The 21,196-nt window shown below is 26.8% G+C and overlaps 1 protein-coding gene across 4 annotated transcripts in view; it reads right to left on the minus strand.

Annotated features, from left to right (window-relative positions):
- The window catches only part of LOC107446268 (aryl hydrocarbon receptor nuclear translocator homolog), a 37,924-nt gene extending 17,637 nt beyond the window's left edge, over window positions 1-20,287 (minus strand). Inside the window, exons 1-11 of one of the 4 annotated variants that reach the window (XM_043043643.2) lie at window positions 20,142-20,287; window positions 19,360-19,430; window positions 15,831-15,911; window positions 13,892-14,049; window positions 12,210-12,289; window positions 10,415-10,504; window positions 7,963-8,080; window positions 3,127-3,156; window positions 2,436-2,630; window positions 991-1,171; window positions 810-916 (exon numbers count right to left, since the gene is read on the minus strand). In XM_043043643.2, coding sequence (XP_042899577.1) covers window positions 810-916; window positions 991-1,171; window positions 2,436-2,630; window positions 3,127-3,156; window positions 7,963-8,080; window positions 10,415-10,504; window positions 12,210-12,289; window positions 13,892-14,049; window positions 15,831-15,911; window positions 19,360-19,385 — 1,066 coding nt within the window. In that variant the 5' untranslated portion in view covers window positions 19,386-19,430; window positions 20,142-20,287. Of the gene's footprint in view, window positions 1-809; window positions 917-990; window positions 1,172-2,435; window positions 2,631-3,126; window positions 3,157-7,962; window positions 8,081-10,414; window positions 10,505-12,209; window positions 12,290-13,891; window positions 14,050-15,830; window positions 15,912-16,593; window positions 16,671-16,981; window positions 17,123-19,359; window positions 19,431-19,904 lie in introns of those variants that run through there. The other 3 variants (XM_071184007.1, XM_043043644.2, XM_071184008.1) reach the window with 3 other exon arrangements.
- Window positions 20,288-21,196: the final 909 nt, after the last annotated feature.

Raw genomic sequence — 21,196 nt, forward strand, 5'->3', positions numbered from 1 at the left:
GCGGGTGAAATATGGCGAACAAAAATAAAAAAAATAATATAGTACGTTTAAATAATTAAATATAGCAATGAAAATATAATAATTTTCGTAATTTTATATTAAAAATGAAAAGCAAATTATATTTCCGAAGTAATATTACAAAATAACGCGAAAATATGAAAGAAAAACATAATATTTGTTTTTTGGTATATTTAGTCCACCTTTACAATACGGGCATAATGGTGTAGGTTTTTTCGAAAAAAGAAACATTAGAGAAGTCAACAACAAAAAGTTTAGCTAATTATCTCGTGGAACTTTTTGAAGTATCGAAAGTCATTCAAACATTGTAAAATGTCAGATGATAAGATATAAACTATAAGTTTGTGAAGAGTATTAACTAATCCAACAAATTGTACTATAATTTCAGACTAATTACTCGGATAAAAATGCAACAGTAAGGTGAAATTTCTATATATATTTTTGAAATAAAAATGTAAAAGTTACATTTAAAAAGAAATTTTTTTAAACATATTTTTCATTACATTACATTCTTGTTGGTCCAAAAAGTAAATTATAATGTTTGGAATGGTTATGAATACTTAATTTGGGCTATATTAAAACTGTCTACACATATTTTAGTTGAAAATTTAATTTTTGACTTCTGGCCAAAGATCATGGTCGTCTGGCCCACAGTGCACTGCATTAAATGTTTAGGATTTTTAGAAAATAATAATCTCTAAATTAAAATGCTTCAAAATATATATAGATTTAAAATTCAGCAAAAACATTTGTACTTCTTTAAAAAAAGAAATTAATAGATATTTACCTACCTTGTTCAAATATCTCTTTAACGTGTGTTTGATCTTCTCGATGGACAAAGCTTAAATACTTTTTACCTAAAAGCTCTTGAGGCTGATGACCAAGGACATTTTCAACCCTAAACCATACAAATAAAAGTTAAGTTGTAAAACCAATCACTTAAAAATAAACATTAATTATTCCAATTCCTACCTTTGATCAACAAAAGTAAAATGTCCTTCAGAATTGTGACGAGAAATGAATTCACTTGATGAGTTAGATCCCATTAAATCACTTTTGTTAGGAATGCTTGTTATTTGAAGTCTGCCAATGGCAACAAGACAATAATGATTATTGCTCATATCGTCACTATTTAAGTGATCCATTTGTGACCCTGGATAAATTTGAAAAAGATATTCATCCTAAATGGTACACTTAAAGCAAAACTTGAAAAGAAAACACATTTCATTCAAACATAACAATTAATATTTTAATGCTTAAAGGATTTGTATTCCAGAGTTAGGTTTTTCTTTTAAAAAAATTACATTGCATAAGTGGTAAATTTTTAATAATGTTGAAGCTTTTTTTTTTCCTACTATTATTTTTTGTTCTCTTTTGTACTAACTGTGTTGTATTTTGTTACATTGCATGAAAAGTGGTTAAGAAACTGAGAGAGACAAGGAAAAAGATAACTGATGCTTAGATTAAAAATTAAGATTAATTATTAAGAGCAATAAAAATAAAATATATTATTTTGAAAATAAATACTTTTACTGTAAACAGAAAAAAAAAAATTTTTTTACTCTAAAATCTGGAAATGAAAACAGAAAATGAATAAATAAAGCGTAAATTAGAAACTTAAGCTTATTAGAAGGTGCTATTAGATACTGCATACTGCAATTCAAAACTTAGAATATTTCTAATGTTACATAGAAACACATTGCACAAGAATAATTTCAAGTTTTTATTTAATCCTTTTTTTTCAACTTTTTAGTTGTACATATTTTTTCCCCTATTTTTATCAGATTACTATTTTTTTATTATTATTATTTATCAGATTATTATTTTTTTTATCAGAAAATTTATAGTTAAAGTAAATCCTGGTAGTAAGTTAAAAAGCAGTCTAGTTATCTTTATCAAAAGGGAATTTTCAACAACTAAAAAATCCTAGCTAATGAGAATATAAAATTCAAAAAGATGAAATAGTTCATTATTGAAAGGCAAAAACATTTACAAGATGAATTAAAATCACAATAAAATAACTATGAAACAATGTGAGTTAGTTATAAGAAATTTGTTATTATTCTGAACAATTAAATACAAAATTCAGATTCCAAAACATTACATATGTGTATTTTGAACAGTCAGCCAGTCCAATATCCTTAAGATACTGAGGCCTTATAAGGGTTATTGACCTTTACAGATGATAAAAAAACTTAAAATAATCTTGGTTTTTGTGTTTAATGGTATGCATTTCTATACAATGATAATTAGTGCCAATTTCTGTCTTTCTAGAAAATAATCAAAACATTGCTTAAATCTAACCTCTTCTTAAGTTTAAGTATTCATATTGGCACAATGTCCTATTATAATTATTTATCAATAAAACCTTAACTACCACATACATATATTAGAATGTACATCAATATAATTCTTACCTGTAGGAGGCCAGGTCTTAATATATCCAGTTGAATGCAAAACTGCATAAGAGTTACCATCGCGAGAGGGTCCTAAGCTATTACGTTCTTTAAGTCGATTGAGGTGACTTGAATAAGCAGTACCTGATTGGAAATTACCCACTCTTATGCGACAAATAAAATTTCTCCTTGTATCCACAGTAAGACGAGTTGAAGCTGAAAGCATACGAAATAAAAACATTAGGAACTTTTTAAAACTTGATAAAAAAATTTTGATTTCAATCTTTATGTAAAGAACTAATGCTAATTTAAAGCTTTCACAAGCATTTTTTAAAATGAATTTAAATTCTTAAAGTAATAGGCAAAATATTATATTTATGTAGTTCTTTCGAAAACAAAAGAGCAAAACTAATTTTATACTTTAAAATATATGCATTTTTTGCACACAAAAAATGTGCAGCAATAAATGTTAGCGATATATGAAAATAAGACCATTTTTGAACAATCATTAAAAAGATATCAAAAGCCAAAAAATAAAAAAATTTTAAACTATTTTTATGCTCAATTTTATAGTTGATTTTTTTTAACATAATTATCAAAAATGTCAAAAAAAAAGCTCTATGAGGCACTTAAAAATCCATTAGCTCATAAATATAAAAAGACACTGAAAGATTTAAATTATGGACACAAGAAAATAATAAAATCAACTTACAATGGTTGCTGTCTTTCTTTACAGTTCCAGCTAAAAGAATTTAAATAAAACAATTGTTATACATAAATAAAATTATTATAATACATAAAATTACCATACACTTACATAAATGAAAGTTATTGTATTTATTTTAATTCGTGTAAAATGCTTAAACTATACATAAAAATAATACATGTAATTTGAGAATTTTACGAGAATAAAAAATTTCACAAAATGATACTGAACTATTTTCAGTATTTACAAATTAAAGCCCAAAGCTCATGAAAATAGTTATCTTCATGAAAGAATTTAGGAATTCTACTCGGAGTAATGAACTCTGATAATACCAAAATTAACTAAATATATAAGGATATTAAAAATTTAAATATAATTGAAAACTACTTGGAGCAAAAAATTAACTGTTATACCATTTTGATTTAACACTTACAACTTTTATAATTTTTATTTGTGCATAGCAAATTCTGAAAAATATAATGAACTCATAACAAATTATTAACTTGGAGTAATCAAGACAGATATTAAGAACAGAATTTTGCGAGCAAGAGCATCTTTTAGAAGTCTTAAAAATTCTGACAGTCAATAAGCATCCAAAACAAAACAACAATAAATATTTGTAAAACGTTAGTTTAAGAAAATTTAATGTCTGATACTGAAACATGGTTCCTTAAAAAAAAATTTGAACATCTAAAAACTAAGAGTTTTCCAAAATAAAAAAATAATAAAAATCTTTTTGACAGTTTAAAAATTAAATTAAATTAGAAAAATGAAACCTCACTACAAAAAAGAAGAAAAAAAAATTTACAAAAGGAGACAAAGAAAAGGCATAAGTTCAGCATGCCCAGAAATAAATTGATGCATGCTATGATTTCCTGAGGCATGTGGGCAGAAAAAAGAGAGGAAGATAAAATGCAAGCAGATTTTAGACGGCATGATAAAATGGATTAGAGGAAGTCAAATCCTAAGACCTGTGAGCTTGTAAAAGGAAGTAGGATGCCTTATATGCCAAAAGGTCGGAAGAGTTTTAAAACAATAATAATAATTTTACATTTGTAACTAATTTAAGCTTTGGATTATCTGATTTATTTAGGATATCATTTTCTCAAGGATATCAACAACAATAAAAACTGTTTTTACAATTGGATCCAGATTTAAAAGTTGCAATAAAGCATGTAATACCTAAGCAGATATAAGAGAAATAAGGCTAACAGGGAAATTCTTTTTTTTTTACCCATTATTATCCTGTTGTTCAAAGTAATTATTAAGTAAACACACATACATTTAATTTCTAACTGCTTGCATGAAAGGATAAAAGGAAGTCAATTCTCCTCAAATAACTTTTTACATTGAACTGTTCTAATCCTGGAAATCATGCATTATAGTGCATTTATTACTAGTATAGACAATAAAGTAATAAGAGATTTTTTTTCCATTATTTTTATAAAGAAGTTTTATATCCTTTTAACTTTCCTCTGATCTTTTACAGTAGAGAAAAGTTGAATCCCTCCGTACAAATAAAAATTTACCCTTACTATAAAAAAAAGGGGGATTGAAAAGCATTTCAATTTATATTGTTCTCTCTTAATGATTTAGTGAATTATTTCCAAACTGCTAAACCACTCAATTATATAAATAGTCAGAAATTCTGGTACAGTGTAACGTCCCATATACGGACGTCCCTTTTCCGGAAGGGTCGATTTCCCGGACACTTTTTAACAATCAAAATAAACAAACATTTCTTCATCTTCCCCTCTTCTTTAAAAAAAAAAAAAAACGAAGTCTTATGACAGGTTTTTCCCCTTCTCAGCTTCTAGAGATCTATGCATTGAACCCATAAATCAACAGAAAAGACAACAGAAGATCTACTAAGACCATAATGCTCCTCCTCTGGAATGCAGGAAAGAGGGGGGGGAGATTTGTTTTCAAAAGAGCACAACTAAGTCCCCTCCCTCCCCCTTCTTTCCTATGCAGCTGGCTAGTAAAAGAGGCATTTCCTGGAACCTTTTTATTTGAGTGTCAGGGAAAGAAGAAATACTGTGAAAAAGGGTAAACACAGCAAATGTTAAAGTGGAGGGGGAATCCCCTTTAGTCACACAAGAAAAAATAAAGAGAACCCAATCAGCATGCCACGCCTTTATGCTTGATTGATAGCCAATGATGGGAGAGAAAATAAGAATTTGTCACTACCCCGCCCTCAACTTGAATGACAAGTAAGGAGGAAATGAATTTTTCTTCTCCACCTACCCACCTTATTGAATGACGGGAATTTCCCCTTCTTGCTTGAATCGTTCTAGTTCAAAATGGTGGAGAGAGCAATTAATATTTTCATAACTGGGAATTTTTTTCGTTTTCTATATTTATTTTTAGAATAGCAATAATTATTTTTTTTCTAATATTTTGTTTATGATTGATTAGATATCATTTTAATACCAAAACATTATTGCCCGAAAAATAATGCTTATTTATTTTCTGCTTCTCAGATTCAGATCATTTTAAGCTTTGTTTACCTTGGAGATCAATTATACGGAAAAATCAAATATACGGACTTCTGGAAGTCCCGCCGATTCTGGATACGCGACTTTCCACTGTATTTCATAAATAATTTAGACTAAGAGCTGCATTTAAATTTTTAATGATTTTAAATAGCAGAAGTTCAAGAAATATTAATATTCAATCATTATTTCAGAACAATAAGTTATAAAGATTAGTTAAATAAATACAGTCAAACCTCGATATCTCGAACTTGAAGGGAGAGGAGAAAAAATTCGAGATATCGAAAATTCGAATAATCTAAAATCGAATGTTATCGATGGTAGCATAAAGAAAAATGCACTTTACATACCTTATTTACTATTCCATATTTATTCTAAAAATACTTTTTACACCTTCATTTAAAAAAAGATTCAATTGTTGTTTGCCTTAGAGATGTGTAAGAAAGTTTGTCTATAACACTTTCTAAGTAGACTATAGCTTTAAATGTCTCCTCTGACGTATTCGGCTGCCTCTCAATAAATCACCTTACAGTGTCCACTGCAGAAAGTGTTTGTTTGTTAGTAACAATGGGCGGTAAGTCTTCGATTTCCTCATCCTCTTCTTCTGATAGTTCACAAGAAGCTTTTGTTTGAGCGATGATATCATTGTCATCCCACTGACTACACACTGTTACTGCATCATCTACGTTTACAAAGACATGAAATTCCATGTCATCAAGCTTCAAGAGTCCGGTCAATCTGTTCCAATCATTTTCGGTGTAGTTTTCAGCAGAATTAACGATATTGATTGTTTGACTACTTTCGTGATCTTTAATGAATCTAGACTTCTTGAAGCCATTCATTATCGTAGAGGAAGACACATCATTCCATGCCTTGTCAGCCATTTTTAAAATTTTTTCTTTTTTGGAATATTTTTGTTAATTTTAGAAAAAACATCTACACTATTTATGGGAAAAAATTCGTGAAATCAAGTGTTTTTTAACATTGAGTGTATAGGAAATTTGAAGGGAATTTTTTTTTTCTTCAAGATAACGAAAAATTCGTGAAATCGAGGTTCGAGTTAGCGAGGTTCGACTGTACTTCATTAAATGAAAATATCAAGAGGTTAACATTGATTTCTGGAAGTGCAGAAAGAGTACAATTTATTATCATGTTCAATAAAAAAATATGAAAATGTGCGGAGCAATGTAAAGAAACATAAAGCTAATTTTCATAAATATAATTTAGTGTTATAAAATTAAAAGTCTAAATACACAGTAAAACGGTATTTAAAAATATTAAAATAATTACTCACAACAATGCCAAAGAATTTCTAAATAATAAAGTCACATTAAAAAAATAGCATAAAGCATATACTAATAAATCATGCTAGAAAATAATATTTTAAATAAAAACTAATTAACTGTTTGCAACAATACATACGAATTTTAAAATGACAAAGTTACATTTGCCAGTTAATTCGCAAAAGCATATGCTAATTGGTATTTTTCAAAATAATTTATAAAATAAGTATAAATTTTTTAAACCTCCATCCTATATAGTGTTTCATACAGAAAGATGTACAATAGTTTTACTGATGTGCAATAGGAAAACCAACATAAATGACAGAACATTCAAAACTGAGATTCTTATCAATTTGGCATTTTTGTACGATAAGCAACATACTGAAGAAAAAAAATCCTTTATTTTATTAGTTTTCTGAAATTCTATCTAAACAGTGATAGTATTAGCAAGGAAAAAGAATAATTTTCAAGTCGCATCCTTCTTCCAAAGATGGAAACTTTTCAAATTATTAATAATCCGTAATCAGAAGTACAATAATACATATAACCTTAAAAAAATTCAAACTAGTACAATTTCAAGTTGCGTTTACAACTTAATTCTATATAGCTATATAACTAATATTAATAATATTACACATAAATTTACCATTAAACACTTAAATGTTACTTTTTTCCCCACGATTTATAGCAAAAATTGAAATTTCACAGTTTTTGGTAGATAAGGGGGGGACTTATTTTTTACAGATTATTATGAAAATTCTCAAAAACCATAATTTTTATTACTCAACGGTGAGACTATGATCTTGACTATGAAATCATAATAATTCTGGATAAATCATAATAGGGATCACGAAGAACTTGCATTGTTTTTTTCAATTGCATGGCAGTTTACAGTGTGGGCAAATATGTATTTAAAAAATGAAATAAATAGTTGATATAATTATTGAGTATCAAACTACGTTTTCAAAAACAAATTCACATGGGAAAAACTATTTACATGCCAACAAAAACTTTTCGTATGTAAATAAAAAAAGTTATTGTTTTATACTTTAAGAAAAACATACTTTTTAAGTCTAGTATTCTTCCTGGTGTAGAAGGGCTATAAACTGAAAGCTGTTCTCGAACTTTATCAATGTCATCAGGATGCATGAATCCAAAGAAATTAGAATTCATCCAATCAGACTGGGGGAAATAAAAAGGCCATTGTTAAAAATGACAAGCAGTTAAATGCACAGGAAAAAGAAAAAACAAGTAAAGCATGTAATTGCTTTATCTACAAATTTGTAATGTTTAAAGAAATGTCAATATTTGAAATAGAACTCATTAAGTAAAATTTTAAATAATACAGTGGAACCCTGATTTTCCATTTTCCGTAGAAATAGCATTAAAAAACACAGGAAGAGGGAAAACATAAAATTGGGGTACAAAAAATATAAGTATATTTTTTCAAAAAATTGTCACTTAAGAGACGAACAACTGGAAAAAATGTTTAATGTTTAGTTGTTTTTTGCTTTTCGATACAATTTCAACAATATCCCTCTCAAAACTCAGTTTTGCTTGCAAATTTGTTTAATGGTTAACAATAGCAAATGTTTCTGAGTTTTTATCTTTTCAAACTCTTGATCATTTATATGTATATCCTCCGTTATTTTTTGTTCATCTTCATTGTTTTCAATACCATCATCAGGAGCAGGCATTACATCTGATATTGAAGAAATTTAAAAGTAATGGAATGTGTGTTTCAGTCGGTAACGTCATCGAGTTCAGAAGATCTTTAGATGTGCAATTTTGTTTCAAACAGCCAACATCGGATAACGAGATCCCATTAGATAATGAGTAGCAATAACCCCAAGAAACTTTATAAACCCATTTGTAATACATTTTAGCCGACACTGTCCAACATTGTAGAAATCATATTCAGTGTTTCCAGAACATTTATTTTCGATTTAAAAGCATCTTGCTGGTCATCCGAATAAAATAAAAAAAGAAGTGATTTCCTAACCAGTAGTTTAAGGTAACACTTTTTAAATGATTGGACAATCCCAAAATTACAGAAAGGTTGAACTTGTTGGAATAAATTCCTCTCACAAATTTTACAATTTCAGCTCCCATAGTTCTTTTAGCCACCCTTCCCATGCTTTGTCCATCCCACCACCCTTCTGATTTTGACTCAAGACAGAAATTTCGTCTAACAGACAAAAGGACGCTGAAATAGAATAGAAAGAATGTCGGCTAACAGAAAGCAACTAATAAACAAGTTTTTTTTCTTGAAGGGAAAAGAAAAAGAAAAAAGCAAAGCATTTTCACTTACAACAAGAATTATTAGCCAATATCTTGAAATATGAAACATATGTGATAACCAAAGCTTCTTTGCCATGAAGGAGGACAAAAAAAATTCAAAATACAGATATTTTAAGTTTATAATAAATATAACTGTTCTAATGGATTAGAATAGTAACTGTATTGTTAGGACTTTGTAATAACTATACAGTTAAAGAGAAAAACAATAAGTTTTATTTACTCTGTGATATTTTTACTTAATGTGTCCAATTTATTTGTTGCAATTTTTTATTTTTTTTTTAGTGCTCCTCACGCTATTTTATTGATACATTTTGCTCTGGCTATATTGATACAATATTAGAAAGCACTCCTTTTTGCAGATATAATTGTGTGAGCTGATGAAAAGATTATTTTTTTTATTTTCCGGATTTTATTAATGTTTTTCTTTTTTTTCGGAATTTTTTGCCTTATTTTTTATTTTTCCCTTTTTCCATTGTTCTGTAATTTTTTCCATATATATATGATATTTTCATTAAAAATTGGCAAACAGATACTCGGATATATTTATTGAAAAAATTAAATGCTGGATATTATATCCGACATTAACTTTTTTTTAAAACTAAATCTTGATTCTAATTACCTAAATAGTAAACATTTAGGATTACCCTGACATTTAACATAATGCTGATCTAAAAGAAACAGGTATTATTTATCAACCCAAAAGAAATACTTAAAAAGAAAAGCTTTTCAATTTACACCATTTATCATACATAATAATTAATCAAAAGATAAAAAAAAAGGAATTACTTAATTCCTTAGAACGAAATTTTCATAAAGTTTAAATACAAAACCTAAACTTTTACAAAAATTCATAAGAAATAAAAAAAAAATAGCAAAATTTAGAAGTTAAAAGTTTTTATTCACAATTCAATCATTATTCTTAAGTACATCAAATACAATTTTTCACCTATAAAATAGGGTGAATATTTTAATTATTCATGTGACAATTATTCTTGTATACCATAATTGGAAAATTCTTTTTGCAATAACTGTGCATGATTTGAAGGCTTTGTTATTTACTGTTTTTCATTATTTTATGAATTAATTAAGTCGCTAAGCTTCAAGGGTCATTGAATCATTAGTATTAAATCTTTCATTATAGCCTATTTGAAACTTTTACACACACAGTAGTTTTAAAGATAATTTGTAAAAACAATAATTAAAAGCATAACTTACTTGCGAATAGTTAAGAACGTGTGAAATAGAATCAGAAGCATAGATTATTCGTCCATCACAAGTTAATACATAAAGAAATGCATTTGCAGCCTTAAAAAAAAACTCATACATTATTATAAAACAATAACAGTCAACAATGCAAAAATGACATAAAATTTTATTCACAGTTACAAAGACAATAACCAAATTAGATTTTTATCTTAACAGTAACTTTTTAAGTTATAAAATAGTTTGCGATAAAATTCTCATTCATTTATTTGAATTATATAAAAAAGCTAAACAAAAAAACTTTTATACTAAATTGAGTTTGATATACACAGGAATTCATAGCAATTTTTTCTTTAGTATAGATTACGCTTAATAAATTAAACAAAATGGAAAAATAATTCAGTAAAAAGTTGTGACTGCATTCTTTTTATTTTTTTTTCTATTTTTAAGCAAAATATTATTATTAAGTAACTTATATATCCACTAATTACATAGTTTATAATAGATGAAACTATAATATTTTATATATCTGCTATTAACATTGATAAGCATCCTAGTATCAATGTGAACAACCAGCACATAGTTCAGGCTTACAATATATAGATTGAGGAGACTGCATATCAGGTTCACAAAATATAAAAAATTAGTTACACATACATATGTATTAGATGTCCCTTTTGTGTTCTACAGCATTGTTTATCATTTAAAAAATACTTCAGATTCTAAAACATACTTGCAATAATCCCTAATGTCTACTTTTTACATGGAAATGAGAAATATTTTCAAAATTATATCAAAACTTATTAGTAAGAATTCAGCAAGACTTGATATGCACCACCTTAATTGAATAAGTAACAAAATTAGGGGCATAGGACTATTTCTTTACAAAAGCTCTTACAAGCACAAGTAACAACAGTTGGCTGTGTATTACATTTTCCTTTACTGTAAAAGTAGTACTAAGTCAGAAAGGGGTCCTAAATTACCACAATTTAAATTAAATAATTTATTAAATAAAAACTATCAAATATGGTCTTTTCAGCTCATTGATAAAATATTATAAGACAATAAATAGATAAAATTTGCAAAATAATAAGAATAAAAAAAAATTATATAGTATCACAGCAAACAGAGATAAAGTAAAAGTAATGCCTTTCACAGAATGAACTGGACTTAGTATTAATAATAAAAATTCCTTTTTCAGGTTTTGAGAAAAGTATTCAAAAAGTTTAAAATTCAAGCTATAAAAATAGACCATTTACTAGAAGTTTATAATTTTATGTATAGATAATCAGAGTACTAAAAATTACAATGCCAAGTATAATTAGACAACTACCTAAAACGTGAATAACTAAAATCACTAATACTATAAGAATCATTCCATGAATTTAAAAAAAAAATTTTAATTATATCTTTATTTATGTCCAAAAAAAATAATGCAGCTTATGAAAAATACTTTTACATTTTCTTAAAAAATAGAAAAATGATAGAGTTTACCATTAACAATCTTTGAAAATGTTAAGGTATTAAGATAACTTAAATTTTTAAAAAACTGTCAGTCTTTTCTTCCGAATTAAGATTAAAAAGATTCACTGAATCAACAGAAAAGATCTATTTTCTTATAAAAACTGCAAATAAGACAGTTCTTAAGTGCTCAAGTAAAAACAATATTACAATTCTCGTAACAATTCTCGAAAGTGCTTAAGTAAAAAAAACATTAACATTTTTCTTTAAAACAAATTATAAATTTTAGGATAAGGTTACAATAATTTTACAATAATTCAAACATAAAATAACAAGAGCTACATACCTCTAACACCAAATGTTTCAGCTCCTGGTCAGTCAAAAAAGCTGGCTTATAATTACCATCTGAGCTTATATTGCCTGTCCCTAAAAGAAATAAACTGATAAATTTCATTACATTACATTAATAAATTACTGTTTTTAACAACCAGAATTTCCATTTATTTATGAATAATTTAACTTAATATTGACTAGAATAATATAGTTTACCAATAATTTATCTATCAATAAATTAACCATCTAATCAGAAATAAGCAGGAGCAACATGGATGGATTGAGCCAATAAAGCGTGATTCATGGTAAAACAGTGTTAACTAATATATTCAAGTCTGAAAAATGCTAAAACATTTTCTAATTTTCTAGACATAGCTTATACTTTTCTATTTTTGTAATTTATAGAATGACTTTGAGAAAAATGATTTCCTTCTTGTCCTTAAATAAGAAATGAAAATTTCTAATAGCAGCTAATTAGAAAATGATGAAGAACACTAAAGTAGTTACTACTTTATACATTATAAAAAATCATAAATTCTCTAAATAACAAAAACTTATTAAATAGATCAGAAGCTGCTTCAAAAAAAAAAATTTGAGATTTCAAACAAAATTACAGCAATATATATATATTGTAGGAAGCCTAGTTCCCACTTTATGCGCATACTCATCATTGCGCACCTCCTAACCCTTTAACTAAACAGTGGTTAGATAGGCATTCTGATTCTTCCTACGCAGCGAATGTGATTGATAGCTGATAAGGCAGATGGCCTCCTCTGATATGTTAAATGCAATGTATTATGTCCTATATGTTAATAAATGTTTGTTAATTTATTTAGTTATGCTCATATATATATACTATATATATATATACACTATACAAGCTTGTGTGAAACATTTTCCGCATATACCAATTTCACCTAGATTAACATTAGAAGATATCAGTTTCAATTGCAAAAAAATTTTCAGTTTTTATTTTTTGAAAAGATATCATTGAAAAACATATTTATCCTTAAAATTTAATGAGCAAAAGCAAAAATTACCTCATTTTAAATTAAAACATTTAAAGTTAATGCTCAAAACTATGATCAACATTTTTTCTCATAAATAAAACATTTAGAATTAAGATTTCAATATTAACTTTAGTGCAATGCCAATATCTATAATATATGCCATTAAAGCAATACAATTTTTTAAATTTTTAAAAAATGCATATTTTTTATCAAAAAATATATTTTCTATTACATGAAATAAGAGTATGAGCCTGAATATAACTCCAAATTTTAATTTTAAACAATTTATAACGGATAAAAAAAATTCAGTTGCCCACATGATCAATATGGGTCGCAAAAATTATCAAATAATACTTACAATACGCAACAATTATGAGAAAGAGAAACCTAAATCATGTACTGCAGAACAAATTTTTTAATTTTGGCCATATGGTCAAAAAAATTAATTTTTTAGAAAGCCAGTATTACGATGAATTTAATTTCATGCATGGATAAGTCATACATACAGACTTTAGTATAAGAAAACTGAATAAAATACAAAGAATCAAAGATATTACACAACTCTGACAAATTTCAAACAATCATAACTATACAAACAATATAATAAAAAAATAAATAACAAAAATATTGCATCAAACAGAATACTGACAAAATATTGAAAAAATATAAATAAAATTTTTTAAACCTCTAAGAGACTTTAGATGATTTACACTCATTCTTAATGTTGTCAGTTTATCTGGTTTTCTAGCCAAAGCACTACAAGTGGGAACTAGTTCTGCCAATTCTTGTATAAAACTTGCCATTTTACAGCGCCTTCGTCGTTCTATTTCACTGTGCGTTTCTCTAGAAAAAGAACAAATGCACATTAATAATTATAGAAGCAACACAATTTTTTACAAATAATAGTAATTAGTTCGAGATAGCCTGGTTGGTAGGGCACTGGGCCCATGTCCAAGAGGTCGGGGGTTCGATCCTCGCTGGCCGAAGACTCCCCGTGTAGACTCGCGACTGATGCGCATTAAATCTGTCGAGTCTCAAAGTCCTCCATGTTCCCATAACAAGTAGTCGTAAACCTAAAATTGGGCCGGCTGTTCAACGACGGTTATAAAATAAAATAAAATAATAGTAATCAAAGTGCTGACAAGAAAAAATATCCTCAGTGGCAGACGGATCATGGGTTAGATCCGTCTACCTTGCTGTCAGGTTAACCGTAGGAGATTTTCGTGATTTTCCTCCCTATGTAACGCAAATGCGGATTAGTACCATCAAAAAGTCCTCCACAAAGGCAAATTTCACTCAATACTTGATCCAGGAGTTACCTTGTCTTCTGGATTAGGTTAGCATTAGTAGTAGTAAACCCAAAATTTGAGTTGGCTGTTCAATGACCGTTTTAAAATAAATAATAAGTAACAATAGAGAAGTTACAGAGTTGAATAAAAGTTTTACCAGAGATTTTCTTGAAAATTATTCAGGTTCTTTTTTAATGGGTTTTTGTCATTCCTGATTGATTAAATCAGTAAGAATTGACATAAAGTCATAAATTCGTAATAGGTACATTTTTAAGAGCACAAACATTAAACAAAGAGAGTTATTAAAAGCAAATAGCTACTATCATAAAATAAAATGTTGAAATATAACAGTAACTTTTCATATCCATTGAAACAAAAAATCCTAGAAAAAAAACATACCACAACAATTCTTGTTAGTGAAGAAAACATTTTTTTTAAACATATCACAAAAAAAGTTAATATAAATTGCGTAATTAAATTATTGAATTTATGATAAAAAGTGCAGATTACTGTAATGAATTAGGTATGCATTTGAAAAATGCATTCAAGAATTTGTATGGTCCTTAATATATTAAAAATTAAATCCCCTTTCACTTTAGAATTGAAAATTCAAGTTCACAGATTTCTTACCTTGATAATATTCACATAAAGATTTTAAAATACTAGTATACAGGGTGCGTAGCCAAATCTCTGAATCAAAAATAAGCACTTTTTAAAAACTTTTCAAGCACTTTACAAAAGTTTTCAAGCACTCAAAAAATTCATATTCAATCAATGATATTATTGAAAAACAAAAACTTTTTATAAACAGTTTTAGCGTTAAAAAAAAAAAAGAAAAAGAAACGGGCGTAAATCGAAACAATCAGTACTTTCCCACATCACCGAGTGAATTCAACTTGACCCTGAACTCAGAACAAAAGTACCCTTACCCCCTACGTCAAAAAAAGTGTTAGAAGTAAAATAAAATAAACAAGAATAAAATTAAATTAAATTAAAAAGAAAAACATTTCATAAGGATCTGATATTCTCTATCCGAATTGGAGCACTCGGGTTTCGGTTTTAAGTGTGCGCGCATGCGCAAGTCATAACGTGTGCGTACGACATGAAGTCCGCGTGAATGATTACGTAGCAAACACCCCCATTTTACGTGAAATGCATGGGATCCACCAGATATCACTGGAAAAAAAATTATTTGTGGAAAAAAGCACTTTTTAAAAACACCAGCTGAAAAAAGCACCTTTAAAAGCTTTTAAAAACGAAATCTCCAAAAAAGCACCTTTAAGTACTTTTTACAAACGCTAAGCACCCTGGATAATCATTAGTAAAATATTTTACCTAGCATATCGCTCTTTGTCCTTTGAGGAGTTTTCATCCATTCTAGTAAATTTTACACCTTCTTGCTCTTCCTCTTCAAAACTGAAAATAAACAATTATAAATAAGATAGAATATCAAAGATATGTACACAGAAGTAGCGAAGAAGAAAGAATTTCACTGCATGTTTTGTATTTTTATAGTATTATTTTTTTAGTTAATTAAAAAAAAACTTCAAATTAACAGGGAACATTGAAAGTACACATAAAATAACATATAGATTATGGCAAATGGAGAAAAAGCTCCTGTGACTGATAGTACAAATACAAATGACATTAAAATTTTAATAAAAATTTTTTAATTATTATTACAAAACACTTAAAGTTACAATTTTTGATAACAAAAATAATTAATAAAAAAACTAAGAAATTTGCTAATGGAGAGGTGCTATTAATGTTTAGTATTTTATTTTATTTATTTACTTGTTATGCTGTCCTTTGCTTCATGGAATTGCCGAAATTCTAACTTAAAAAATGCTGCGAAATTATTAGATATCACCAGGGTTAGGATATTAAAGATAAATACGATTTTTTTGCATTTTAAAGGTTTTTAAAGGCTTTTTTGGCATCAAGAATTTTTTAAATCATCAACATCCTAGTTCTGATTATCACATACAGTATTTGATATTTCCAGAATAAATTAATCCTTCTTTAGTCCTAAAATAAAGCTATAAATTTGGTCTTAATTGGTTTTGGTTAATTTAACTTATAGAAAACACTATTCTATCTTTTCTAATTATCCTGGAAAAAATTCAATAACTTTATAATGTTTTTCTTTGGGATCATACACAATGTTTAGTATTTTATTTTATTTATTTATTTGTTACGCTGTCCTTTGCTTCATGGAATTGCCAAAATTGCAACTTAAAAAATGCTGTGAAATTATTAGATATCACCAGGGTTAGGATATTAATGATAAACACAATTTTTTTGCATTTTAAAGGTTTTTAAAGGCTTTTTTGGCATCAAGAATTTTTTAAATCATCAACATCCTAGTTCTGATTATCACATACAATATTTGATTTTTCCAGAATAAATTAATACTTCTTTAGTCCTAAAATAAAGCTATGAATTTAGTTTTAATTTAATTTAACTTATAGAAAACACTATCCTACCTTTTCTAATTATCCTGGAAAAAATTCAATAACTTAATAATGTTTTTCTTATTTCAACCCAATTTATTTGTGGTCTTTTCAATTTTATTTGTAAATAACTATTCCTATCAGTAATACAGATAAGACATTCCAATGCAAGTAAATATTTTTATCAGCTGAGCCTTTAAAAGATAGAAGAAGGAATTTCTATGGAATAACTTTGAATTTTATAAACAAATTTTCATATGCTTAGTAGCTCAAGTAATTTGTGTCATGCTAAGTAAGATATACTTATTAGTTACATACATAACAGAGTATAAAATATAGATCAATGTAATTACAGCATATAAATATCAATATTTGCTTGAAAGAATAATTTTTCTTTAAATAAATTTTAATTATGTTCACTATGCTCATTGCTAAGCTTCATATTTTAAATTATTATTATTCATAATCCTCTATTTTTAAATTAGTTAATTAGTGTTACCTTAAATTAAATTATTACAAAATTATGAAAACAAAATATAATAAACATTTTACATTCAAATCTAATTAATATTAATCATAAAGGAAAAATATGACAACAAATTTAAATTTACAATTATTAATATGTTGTCTCGATATTTTAGTAATTGTAAAAATTTCTAAATTACCTTGTTTAAAATATTTCAAATATATCACAATAATAAGGATGATTTGTTTCAATTTTCTATTTATTCATATGCAAAATTTACTTAATTCTTTCACTTTTAATGTTTACAACTATAAACTTGCAACATTCTTTGCATGCTTTCACAATTTATCATTATATGTGGTATCAATATTTTTTTTTTTTTTTTGTGAATCCATTACAAAATAAAATTTTAAATTTAGAGTTTCATTGTTTTGAAGTAAAGCAAAAATCAATTAATACATACTAAAACGTACAAGAAGGTAATAATTTTATTAAAATAACATTTGTAAAATTTATTAAGACAATTTGTAAAACTATTGATTAGTAATAAATAGGGTGACCCGGGGTAATTCACGATCACTCTGTTTCTGGGGTAAATAAAGATCACCTAAGTTTTATTTAAACAAACATTATTTTTTTTTAAAATTTGAGACATGGAGAAGACCGTTTGTACACTTTACTAAAGTATAACTACATTTACTTAACAATAGTTTTCTGTTTAATCTAACAAAATAAGTATCTTTTAAACTGCTTTTTGTATTTTCAGTTTCAAAGATGGGTTTCAAAATGTGCACATTTATGCAAAGATCCCCCTCCTTCTCTTAATTAAAATTTTGAGTAACTTTCTTTTTCTTTGATTTGAAAATAGTGTAAGCTTATGTTTAATTGTTTCACATCTGCTGTAAAAATTATAATTGATTATAGGAAACTATATCAAATGTTGCCCCCTACAGATGGGGTAATTATTGATCACTGGGATAATTTCTGATCATTGTCCTTTCTTCTTATAAATAGTATAAATAATAGCTAATAAATAGCTAATTGTCTTTTCTTAAATAACAGTTCATATCTATTAAGTGGAACAATTATAAAATATATTTTAACTGTAATCACAAAATTTGTTTTTAACTCTATACAAAACAAAAGTGTTGCACCATTTCTAGTTTGTCTTACTTGGCTTCTACCTTAAATTTATGTGTGTACATTGTTAGAATAATTTTTAAGTTTATAAATTAATTTAATATAAAAATGTTGAGAAATTATAAGCCTAAAAAAGATATTAAGCTTCTAGAAAGCAAAATCAGTGAATTTCTTTTAATGATTGAAAATGAAAATTTCAGTGTGAGAGCTGCTGTCAGAGCTGTTGACATACCTTACTTAACTTTACACTCTCGTTTAATGAAGTTAAAAAAATCCAGTAAAAGTAACCCATGTGAGAACTCTTTCTTATATTCCAGCAGAACATGAGAATGAGTTGGCTGCGTGCCTAAAATGTATGGCACGATGCAAAGATTTTTGGAAAATTTAAAGTGTTAATCCTTATTGTTGCTTTTAAATAAATCGTTTTATTAGCTGCTTAAACATATCTTTTTGGTTTATTTGTTTGATCTTGATGTCTTATTTGTTAATTACCATTGAATAATTATTTTTAAACAACACCTTTACTATAAAAATTGGTGATCAGTAATTACCCCAGAAATGATCAAGAGAAAGAGTAATTCCTGATCAGTAAAAATGTAAAATCTTTTAAATTCTAATTAGATTTTCAAACAAAAGAAGGTAGCATAGTACTCATCTCATAAACCCTCACACTTCCAGTCAATATTAAAATTCTATCTTGAATAATTTTTTCACAAAATAGATGTTTGCATTTTTTGATCAGGAATTACCCCAGGTCACCCTAAATGGAAAATTAAGTTCTAGAAAAATAAGATATATTAAATACTTATTTCCAGCTCTTGCTCTTTTCATTTTTTTTCTTAAAAACTATCCAGATCTTGCTCTTTTCTTATTTTTCTGGAGAAAAAAAATAAATAAATAAGTAAATAAAGTCTCTGTAAATTACAATATAGAGCTCCACAACTTTAATGTAATATTTAAATTTAATCAAAGTATTTTAAAAATTAAAATTTTCAAAATGTTTAGTTTTGCATAGTTAATTTTAAAATTTTCTAAATCTTTTACATAATTTCGCTTATTATCAAATAATAAGTCAAATTAGTAATAAAATCTGTATTTAAATTACAAATGAAATTTTAAAAATAAAATTTGAATTCATGCACCCTTAAAATGAATAGCCTAAGCAAAGATGTAAAGCTTTAATTTGTAATTTAAACTAACAATTCAATAAAACCTTTTATTAATGAAAAATAAAAATGAAATTCGAAATGTTACGTTTCAATGCATGAATACTGCAGTTTATTTATTGTTCTAATTTCTTAAAATTCACCGAACTGAAAAAAAAGCATGAAAAATTTATAAATTACTTACACAAAGCAATAAAAACAAATTAACAGCTCTTTAGCAAAAAATTTAACAGACTTTAAAACATTTTAAGAAATGTTAGAAACCACAAGCTCCAAGAAGTAACAGAAAGGACATTAATTATTAATTTTAGAAACCTAAATAAAGGAGTTCATTGAAAACTATAAGACTCTATAAAGACTTGAATTTATCTAAAAAAAATATCAAAATGTAATATTATACGAAAAGAAAAAATCTTTGTACTTTTGATGTTGATGACTCAGTTCATGGCGTACTCTATTCCACCATATTTATTTATTTATTTTTAATCATTGATATTATTATATTTAAATTCAATGGATCGAGTGAGTTTTTTCAGTTTATATTTCGTAAATATAATGCTTTTACTTTCATCAGCAACGATTCTCGTTTCTCCGGTCGCCTCCGTTGACAATTACGAACTTATGTTGAAAAAAAAGTGGAAGTAAGAAGGGGAGAGGGTAACTAGTCTATTTAGTGGCGTAATCTATTGACAATAATTGAAAGCAGCCGAATCAAAGTCAAATCCGAACATACTTTTTTTTTTGGAAATAATTCAAAATAAATTAGCATTATTGACATTTTAATGAAATTAAAGAATTCACTTCGTTGTCAAATAATCGTTCATGAATATGACAGGATAAGACTCATAACTATTTTCGTAACTTATTTATGTGTTTTTTACTTAATTAAAATTTAAGAGATTTTAATTAATTTAAAAAATGCAACAAAACATTTTTCATGATTTTTTCAGAACCTTTGATTAAGAGATCAAGTATTTAAATTACTTCATATGATTCATATCAGTTTAAAAAAATTCGTATACATCAAAAATTCGTAACAACACCGTTTCATTATATTCACAAAGATATCTTTGATGATTCGACTTTGACTTTAGATATCTTTGACTTTTTATGATTCACCTTGATAGACATATGTCTATCAAGATGAATCATAAAAAAATGACCGATTATTAAAAAATAATTTCTGGGAGATAATGAGCATTAAGCTGGAATCCTACTAATAATAAAAGCAATCTGAAAAACTTTTTCGTGGTTTCTCTTAGCGTGTAACGCAAAATTTGATAATTTTACTTTCAATTTAATCTTGATTAAAATTAATTATTTTTATAACTTTCATAAATAAGGTTTTACTCCGTTACTTAATTTGCAAGTTACTTTGACTTTCGGGTTGAGTTAAAAATTACTAAAAATTGAAGAGCATCTCGTTATATTCCCAAAGATGATTGGCTGCCGGTCCCAGATTCTGAAAAATGATTA

This window comes from Parasteatoda tepidariorum, chromosome 8, assembly GCF_043381705.1.
Source record: "Parasteatoda tepidariorum isolate YZ-2023 chromosome 8, CAS_Ptep_4.0, whole genome shotgun sequence".
Lineage (NCBI taxonomy): Eukaryota > Metazoa > Arthropoda > Arachnida > Araneae > Theridiidae > Parasteatoda > Parasteatoda tepidariorum.